This window comes from Eimeria necatrix, genomic scaffold, assembly GCF_000499385.1.
Source record: "Eimeria necatrix Houghton genomic scaffold, Enh_scaff267, whole genome shotgun sequence".
NCBI classification, from domain to species: Eukaryota; Apicomplexa; class Conoidasida; order Eucoccidiorida; family Eimeriidae; genus Eimeria; species Eimeria necatrix.
This window is the reverse complement of record NW_013655251.1, coordinates 34,976-44,157: the sequence shown is the minus strand read 5'-3', so window position 1 is coordinate 44,157 and position 9,182 is coordinate 34,976. Positions and strand designations below refer to the sequence as shown.

Here is a 9,182-nt window from a genome sequence, read left to right as displayed (position 1 = left end):
GTCGACGCCGACACGGGGCCAGCAGCAACTACTGCGGCTGCTGCTACGGCTGCTGCTGCGGCTGGGCAAGGGATGGAGCCGCTTTGGCTGGTGCTGCTGCTGCTGCTGCTGCTGCTGCTGCTGCTGCTGGCGCTGCAGCTCGTGTTGCTGCAACTGTTGCTGTCCCGAAGAATTCTGCTTCTCTGATTGAGTCGTCAATCCTGCGGGTGCGTGTCTGCTGTGGTCATTGCTCCTGTTGCTGCTGCTGCTGCTGCTTTCTCTGTTGCTGCTGCTGCTGCTGCTGCTGCTGCTGCTGCTGTTCGCCGGCGTCAAGCTTCGCAAGGCAAATGCGTAATGCGAGCCTAACAAAGAAAAATGAGCTGCAACAACAAAGCAAAGCCTTTTTTGCTGCAGTAGAAGGCGACGGAGCAGCAGCAGCAGCAGCAGCAGCAGCAGCAGCAGCAGCAACAACGGCCCGTTGCGTCGATGCTGCCAACAGCAGCAGAGCGGGATAAACCCTCAGGCAGTTGCTGCTCTTCCAGAATATTATTAGTAAACCCTAAATATAAATATAAATATAAATTTGAATTTAAAATTAAATTTAAATTAAAATAAAAAGCAAAAGAGGTTCAGAAGGGGCGGAAGATCTCGAGGCGCCTCATGACCGCCCGCGGCCGACTCGTCCGCGCCCGCCAAACCCTAAACCCCAAACCCCAAACCCTAAACCCTAAACCCTAAACCCTAAACCCTAAAATAAAGCTGCTTCTGATGCACTGAAGCTCGCGTCTGGGGGCGTGTGAGGCTTGAGGTGTACACACAGCTCCCGTGTCGGCACTGCGCTGTCGGCTGAGCTGCCTGTACACCTCAGCAGCTGCAGCGCCTGCACATCAAAAGTGTACATACACTTCAAATTATTTCATCTTTCTGTCTTTTCAAGTGTATGTACACTTGAAGAAACAAAGAGCGAGGAGGAAACAGCCAAACACAGATCCGAGCCCCCCAGGAGGTCCGTTGCTCGCCAGCTGCTGCTGCTGCTGCTGCTGCTGTTGCTGCTGCTGCCGTTGCTGCTGCTGCAGCTTACTTTCTCAGTCCCTGTGGGGCCCAATACGTGGCTGTGCAGTAGCACTGGGCGAGCTGCGGTGTACGTACACCCCAGAGTTTGCTGCAGCGTCGCTCCCGCTCGCTGCGCAGCTGGGGTGTACGTACAGCCCAGCAGAGCCGCCTGTACACCGCAGCTCAGGTGTACGTACACCCCGCGACTTGCAGCGCAGCAGGGTCTCTTTTGCTGCTGCAGCAGCTGCAGCAGCTGCAGCTGCTGCAGCAGCTGCAGCTGCTGCAGATTTGAAATCTGTTCTACAAAGTCTCTAGAGTTTTGCTGCGGTGTACAGACACTGGAGAGAGTGGGGCTTCGCAACTGAGGTGTACGTACACCGCAGAGCGCGGGGTGTCTGTACACCTCAAGTGCGGAACACTGAGAAACACTGTAGCTGCTTTCTCTGTTTGTCAAGCCTCTCTGTCGAGAGCCACCCCACCCTAAACCCTAAACCCTAAACCCTGAATTGGCGGTTTAGAGCTCCTCGTGGGGCCTTCCGTCTGCCTGAGCCGCCCCCAACAAGGGCAGGCCCCAACGCTAAACCCCAAACCCTAAACCCTAAATTAGCGGTTCAGAGCTCGTTGTGGGGCCCTCCGTGCGCCTCTGCTGCCCGCACGCGGCAAGCCCCAACCCCAAACCCTAAACCCTAAATCAGCGTTTAAAGCTCGTCGTGGGACCCCGCCTCCGCCTCTGCTGCCCGCCCGCGGCAAGCCCCAACCCCAAACCCTAAACCCTAAACCCTAAATCAGGGTTTAAAGCTCGTCGTGGGACCCCGCCTCCGCCTCTGCTGCTCCCAACAATGGCTCTCCTCTCAGCTTCTCAGGCAAAGGCGCTCCTCCTATAACTCTGTCTACGAACTCCTCCAGTCCTTGCTTCGTCACGGGAGGCTCCAGCCGCTGCAGCAGCAGCAGCAGCAGCAGCAGCAGCAGCGGCAGCAGCAGCAGCAGCAGCAGCAGCAGCGGCAGCAGCAGCGTGCAGGAAAAGCCGTGCATACAGGAAAGGGAGCCACTGGGCCTTGGCCCCCAGCTGCAGCGCCCGAGGCCGCATGCAGCAGCAAACTCCAAAATGCATGCGCTGCAAAACTAAACCCTAAACCCTAAACCCTAAACCCTAGATCCTAAACCCTAAACCCTAGGCCGGCGGCCCGGACGTGCAGCTTCGTGCAAACCCTGAGACCCAGGAACCAAACACTAATCCCTGGCCTCTAACCCCCAAACCCTAAACCCTAAACCCTAAACCCTAAACCCTAAACCCACCAGGTAGCGCCGCCTCTTGGGCCTGTAGGCAATGACCATTTCTTCTTTGCTGCTGGGGGAGAAGCCGAAAGCAGCAGCAAATACCGGCTGCAGCAGAAGCACATAAACCCCAGTGAGCAGCAGCAGCAGCAACACATAAACCCCAGTGAGCAGCAGCAGCAGCAGCACAAAACCCCAGCGAGCAGCAGCAGCAGCACAAAAACCCCAGAGAGCAGCAGCAGCACATAAACCCCAGGGAACAGCAGCAGCGCATGCAGGCAGCGGAAGCCCCAGCTTTCTGCGCGCCGCCGCAGGGCGGCCCCCCGAGGGTTTAGGGTTTAGGGTTTAGGGTTTAGGGTTTGCCCACGTTCTTGTCCGCAGCAACATACACCAACTTCACAGGGTCTGTCTTATACTTTCCAGCCAACTCCTTCAAAGAGCTGTAGACTTCGCGGGCGGAGCCCCAGGCAGCAGTTTTGGAGGGCAGCAGCAGCAGCACGCAAATCTGCAGCAGCGCAGCAGCAGCAGCGCAGCAGCAGCAACAGTGCAGCAGCAGCAGCAGTGCAGCAGCGCAGCAGAGCGGCCACCCAGTCTGCCGCTACAGAACCGAGTGCGGCTGAGAGCCTCAAAAAAGCCACGCACGCACGCGACGCCCATGCATGCATGCATGCATGCATGCACGCACGCATGCATGCGCGTTGCATGCATGCATGCATGCATGCATGCATGCATGCATGCATGCATGCATGCATGCATGCATGCATGCATGCATGCAGCGGGGCCCTGGGGTTACCTGGGAGTCCTGCGGGGTGCATTCGCCGGCGCGCATGCGCCTGGGGGTCAACGGGTGGAGAGTTTTTGGGCGAGGCAGTCGGGCCTGAACGGCGCAGCAGTGGGGTGTACGTACACCCCAAGTTTTGGCCGGCGGTGTACGCGCAGGTTGGCGCGGCTGGCGGCGGCCGATCTGCGGGAATTTTGCGGGGATTGGCGGAATAAATGGAATAAATTGAATAAATTAATTAAATTAAATTAAATTAAATTAAATTAAATCAATTAAATGCCTTTTTTGCGCAAGATCGCACCTGGTTGGCCACGGAAGCCAACGTGGAGATGAACTTGTCCGGAGCCATGCCCCGCACCTTCCGCCACTCGCCCTGCAAAGTGTCCAAGTCCGAAACCACCAGCAAACTGGGGACTTCGAGATAAGTCACTGCATGCAAGTTGTTGAACTTTGTTGGATCTTTGAAGTAATCCAAAATTAAATCCTTTTCGGAGGGAAATATTATTCCAATGTCCAGCTGGCTCTTGAAAAAGAAAGCCCCCAAGTACCACTCCGGCGGCGCCGGCCGCTTCCGCGCAAACAGCACCACCTGCAGCAAACCCTAAACCCTAAACCCTAAACCCTAAACCCTAAACCCTAGGCCCCAGCCCTTGAGCTTGGGCGTTAACACGCACACGCACGGACACCCGTCGCCGCCAAGGGTTCAACTACACCCCCCGCTAAACCCTACAGCCCATGCCGGGCAGTCTGCACTCCAAACCCTAAACCCTAACAAACCCTAAACCCTAAACCCTAAACCCTAAACCCTCGCACCTTCGTTTTCTGGGGGTTGCGCGTCAGCCAGTCCTCCATGTTTTCGTGGGTGAGTGTCGTTTGGTGCTTCGCAACTTTGTCGCTGATGAAGGCCAGGATGTCCTCGAACTTACTGAGCGCCAAACCCTAAACCCTAAACCCTAAACCCTAAACCCTAAACCCTAAACACCGAGTTGCTGCATCTGCGTCGCGTTTGCACCAGAGCTGCGTAGCGCGCAGCTGCAGCTCGAGGGCCCCGGGCCGCGCCGCGGGCCCGCTGCGAGGCAGTCGAGGGTTTAGGGTTTAGGGTTTAGGGTTTAGGGTTTGGCGGACCTTTTGCCTTTGTAGAGGATTGGCTCCGCCGTTTTGTCTTCGCTAAAAAAAAAGACCGAAGGATATCTTTTGCCTTTGCGGCAGAGCGGCAGCTGCCGGTGGCTGCGGCAGTTGATCGCCGCGAACTGCTCGCAAACCCTAAACCCTAAACCCTAAACCCTAAACCCTAAACCCTAAACCCTACGCCCCAAGCCCCAAACCCTAAACCCTAAACCCGCCACCGGGCGCGTGGCGCGCCGCGCCCCCAGCCAGCAGCACCCCTGCGGCGCGCGCGCAGCCCTCCCCAAACCCCAAACCCCAAACCCTAAACCCTAAACCCTAAACCCTAAACCCTCACCGGGACGACGTTGTGGAGGCGCTGCGCCGCAGTGGCGTACTCCATCTTGAAAACCCTGCAGGGCTCGCAGTGGGGATTATAAATTTCGACGAGCAGCAAATGATCTCTTTCGGAAATTTGCTGCTGATAATTATTAGGGTTTAGTTCTTGGACAAACTCGATGTCTTGGTAGAGGTCTGCGTCCCAGTCGGGTTCTTGCTGCTGCTGCTGCTGCTGCTGCTGCTGCTGCTGCTGCTGCTTCCCAAACCCAAACCCAAACCCTTTCAGGTACTCCGGCATTTCCCCGCTAAACTCAAACTTCATCTTCGGGGCCCCCTGGCCCCGGGGGCCCCCCCCGAAGCCCCCCGCAGCCCCGGAAAACAGGTTCCTGCGCCAAACCCTAAACCCTAAACCCTAAACCCTAAACCCTAAACCCTAAACCCGAAACCCTAAACCCTCTGGCTCCGCCGCGGCAACGCCACGCCGGGCAAAGCCCCCGCTCAAAACTCGCCCTGGAGGCCGCAGGCTCTCTGGCCCGGCGCTAGGGTTTAGCGCCTAGGTTTAGGGTTTAGGGTTTAGGGTTTAGGGTTTAGGGTTTCTTACACAAACTCGCTGAAGGGGAAACCCCCGTCGCCAGCCCCGGCCCCCGGAAAACCCGCGAGACCCTCTTCGCCGAAGGTGTCATATTTCTTGCGTTGCTCAGGGTCACTCAGCACCTGCGCCAAACCCTAAACCCTAAACCCTAAACCCTAAACCCTAAACCCTAAACCCTAAACCCTGCCCTGCCCCGCAGTGGCACAGACACTCGAGTTCGCGCCACGCAAACCCTGGACCCCAAACCCTAAACCCTCAACCCTACACATTAGACCCTGAACCCTACATCCAGCGCTTTGAGCCTTAACCCTAAACCCTAAACCCTAAACCCTAAACCCTAAACCCTCAACCCACTTCGTGAGCCTTGGCAATCTCCATAAACTCCTTTTCCTTTCCTGGGGCCACATCGGGGTGGAGCTTCTTGGCAAGCTTGCGATACGCCTGCAGCCACACACCCTAAACCCTAAACCCTAAACCCTAAACCCTAAACCCTAAACCCTAAACCCTAACTCCTGAGTCCTAGACGGCTCATTGAAAACCCTGAAGACCTCCGCCACCTGCGCCACTTTAGGAGGCGCCTGGAGAGCCCAGAAGAAGAAATGAATCCACCGAACTAGGGTTTAGGGTTTAGGGTTTAGGGTTTAGGGTTTAAGGTCCGTGCCTTGTCAATTGCGCGCTGGCTTGCATTTCTTCTCACACCAAGCAGCTGGTAGTAATCCTTAGACTTCCGAGCTGCAGCAGCAGCAGCAGCAGCAGCAGCATTGTGCATCAGCTGCCGGAGAGGACGCAGCAGCAGCAACAGTGGCAAGGATCGCAGCAGCAGCAGCAGCAGCAGCAACAGCAACAGCAGCACCAGCAGGTGCAGCAGCACGGCAGCCACCACCTTGAGGGATTGCAGAGGCAGCAGCAACAGCAAATCCAGCAGCAGCAGCAGCAGCGCCTACAGCAGCTGCAGCTGCTGCAGTGCAGCAGCAGCAGCAGCAGCAGCAGCAGCAGCAGCAGCATACCTGCTTCTGCACCGATGATGCCCCCAAAGCTCGACCAGAAGCCTCCAGAAGAATGGGGGGCCCCAAAAGGCGCGCCTGAGTTTGTGCTGCTTTTGCTGCTGGGGTTGGGGGGCCCCAGCAGCAGCAGCAGCAGCAGCAGCAGCAGCACAGCTGGCTGCAGCGCCAGAGCCTTCAGCAGCAGCCGGCGAGGCTGCGGGCACTTGGGCGAATCATGCATTGGGAGGCATCAAATGGAAAAGCCTCACGCTGCTGCTGCTGCTGTAGTTGCTGCTGCTGCTGCAGTCGCTGCTGCAGTTGCTGCTGCAGTTGCTGCTGCAGTTGCTGCTGCTGCCGCTGCTGCTGCAGCTGCCGCGGCTGAGGGTGCGCTTGCTGCAGCTGCTGCCGCTGCCGCTGCTGCTGCTGCTTCCACTGTTTCTGCTGCCGCGTCTCGACTCGGTGCTGCTGCTGTTGCTGCTGAACTGCGTTGAGCTGCTGCAGCAGCAGCAGCAGCAGCGCAGCAGTGCCGGGGGTCCCCTGGGGATCAGCGGAGGACGGCCTCCTGTGGAGCGGCTGTTTGCTGCGAGGGTTTAGGGTTTAGGGTTTAGGGTTTAGGGGTGGGGATCGATCCCTAGGGCGGGGACAGAAGAGGCACCGCAGCCGCCGCGTTCTCGCCTCAGCTGCTGCTGCTGCTGCTGTTGCTGCTGCTGCTGCTGCTGCTGTTGAGAGTCAAACGACAAGTGACCAAAAGGAAAAGCAAGCGTCAGAATGCGCAAAAACGAAGGGCGGGAGCTGCTGCTGCTGCTGCTGCGGCGGAGGCTGTCCTCTACGCCGTTGCTGCTGCTGCTGCTGCTGCTGCTGCAGGAGCAGGGCCCTGCTGGCTCTCTCTTGCTGAGGGTTTAAGGATTCGAATTTTCAGTCATTTACAAAATAAACAAGAAATAATGCTTCCGAAAAGACGGCAGCAGCAGCGAAATCCCAAGACAGAGCCTTCCTGCAGCAGCAGCAGCAGCAGCAGCAGCAGCAGCGTCGCTTCTTCACAGCTGTGCATACACTGCTGCAGCAGCCTCGGGAGAAGGCGCTGCTCCAAGCCCGAGGCTCTGAGGGCCTCACACACTTAAAAACTTTAAATTAATTTAAATAACATTTAATTGCATCGAATTAGTTTATTTGTTTTCCCGTTCTTCCTGCTGCGGCCCACCTGCTGCTGCCTGCAGCAGCAGAAGGCACAGGGGGGCCCCCAAGGACCCTCCGAAGCCCCGCGGGCCTCTGGGGGCCCCTCGTGTCTCAGCGGCCTTTGCTGCTGCTGCTTCCCAGCAGATGTGGAAGCAGCGACTCAATACCTGCTTCTTGCTGCCGCCAAGCAGCAGCAGCAGCAGCAGCAGCGGAAGCAGCGGCAGCAGCAGCTGCTGCGGACCCCCGCTGCTGCCGCCGCTGCAGCAGCAGCGGGGCACTTCAGGCCGAGCAACCTGCAGCAGCCGCACCAGCAGCAATGGAAGCAGCAGCAGCAGCAGCAGCAGCAGCAGCAGCAGGTGTGGGGCCCTGCTGCTGGCGCTGCCAGCTCCGCAGGCGCGGCTGCAAAGACCTTCGCCTTTACCAACTCTTCCAGGGGGCCCCCCAGCCCCACAAGTGCCCCGAGGGGGCCCCCCCTGGTGTCCCGGGGGGCCCCCTGGGGGCCCCCGGGGGCCCCCCGGGGGCCCCCGGGGGGCCCCAGGGGGCCCCCGGGGGGCCCCCCGCCACCTATGAGCTGCCGCTGTGCGGCTGCTGCTGGGGGGCCCCCCAGGAGGCAGCAGCAGCTGCTGCAGCGCAGCAGAGTGCTTCTCAAGGAGCAGCAGCAGCTGCTGCAGCGCAGCAGAATTCTTCTCAAGAAGCAGCAGCAGGAAGCTGCTGCGCACAGTGCAGGGGCCTCTGCTGGCTTGACGCTGGGGGGCCCCTGGGGGCCCCCCTGTGTCTGCTGCAGCTGCTGCAGGGGCCCCCCGGGGGGCCCCCGAAGCAGCTGCCGCTGCATGCAGCAGCAGCAGCGCGGCTGCTGCTGCTGGCTGCCCTTAGGGAAGCTGCTCCGGAGGCGTTGCTGCAGCAGTCAACTCACCCTGCTGCGGAGCTGGCAGCAGCAGCAGCAGCTGCTGCTGCTGCTGCTGCTGCTGACAAGAAGCTGTCTTTTGGTCTTGCTGCTGCGTGGAGGGCCCTTAGCCGCCCCTTTTTCCAGCAGCTTGTAGATGTGGAGATCTCCTCGTGTCTTGCTGCTGCTGCTGCTGCTGCTAGCGCTACTGCTGCTGCTGCTAGCGCAACTGCTGCTGCTGCTAGCCCCGCTGCTGCTGCTGCTGCTGCTGCAGAGGAAGTACCGCTGCAAGAGTTCGTGAAGCTGCAGCTGCTGCTTGCTCTTTTGCGCTGTGGCGTTGCCCGCCGGCCCACGCCGCAGCAGCAGCAGCAGCAGCAGCAGCCAGCAGCAGCAGCAGCAGCTGCAGCAGCAGATTGGCCTGACTGGGCAGCAGCAGAGGCCTGCTCTTTCAAGGTGGCAATTTCGTGCAGCGCTCACGTCAACAGGAGCAGCAGCACAGCAGCAGCAGAAGCAGCAGCAGCTGCTGCTGCAAACAATGGCCCAGATAGCCGCGCCGCAGCAGCAGCAGCAGCAGCAGCAGCTGCTGCTGCTGCTGCTGCTGGGCACACTGCAGCGAAGGAAGAGGCCCTGTGCTGCGGGCGCTTAAGGGACCTCCGGATCGTTTTGAAGTCTCTTTTAGTAACAGGCAAGGCTCTGCGCAGTAAAGACCTAGTGTTTAGGGTTTAGGGTTTAGGGTTTAGGGTTTAGGGTTTAGGGTTTGTTGAGGGTGTGGGTCTGCTGAGGGTTTAGGGTTTAGGGTTTAGGGTTTAGGGTTTGCGCACAGGGAGGTACTCAAAGTTCAGTCGTCTGCTAAGCCAGGCGGAGTGGCGCGTGGACGGCCACAGGAAGGCAAGCCATAAACCCTAAACCCCAAACCCTAAACCCTAAACCCTAAACCCTCGCCGCTGCAAACCCTAAACCCCAAACGCTCGTCGCCCTAGGCCTAAAACCCTAAACCCTCGTTGTAAATCTCTGCGC

At 58.9% G+C, this 9,182-nt stretch overlaps 2 protein-coding genes across 2 annotated transcripts in view; one reads left to right on the top strand and one right to left on the bottom strand.

Moving 5' to 3' along the window:
* Window positions 1-1,824: 1,824 nt before the first annotated feature.
* Window positions 1,825-5,892, bottom strand: ENH_00036470 (DnaJ domain-containing protein, putative; the record flags this gene model as incomplete). Its single annotated transcript, XM_013585134.1, has 11 exons — window positions 1,825-1,968; window positions 2,329-2,415; window positions 2,675-2,812; window positions 3,101-3,184; window positions 3,390-3,677; window positions 3,902-4,013; window positions 4,214-4,338; window positions 4,551-4,917; window positions 5,133-5,245; window positions 5,478-5,564; window positions 5,821-5,892. The coding sequence occupies 11 exons, from the start codon at window positions 5,890-5,892 to the stop codon at window positions 1,825-1,827; spliced, it is 1,617 nt and encodes a 538-aa protein (XP_013440588.1).
* A 252-nt stretch (window positions 5,893-6,144) lies between these two features.
* The window catches only part of ENH_00036460 (hypothetical protein, conserved), a gene marked incomplete at both ends in the record, with an annotated part of 5,138 nt that continues 2,100 nt past the window's right edge, over window positions 6,145-9,182 (top strand). Inside the window, 3 exons of the mRNA XM_013585133.1 lie at window positions 6,145-6,490; window positions 7,427-7,638; window positions 7,716-8,885. Of these exons, the coding sequence (XP_013440587.1) occupies window positions 6,145-6,490; window positions 7,427-7,638; window positions 7,716-8,885 (1,728 nt within the window). The remainder of the gene's footprint in view (window positions 6,491-7,426; window positions 7,639-7,715; window positions 8,886-9,182) is intronic.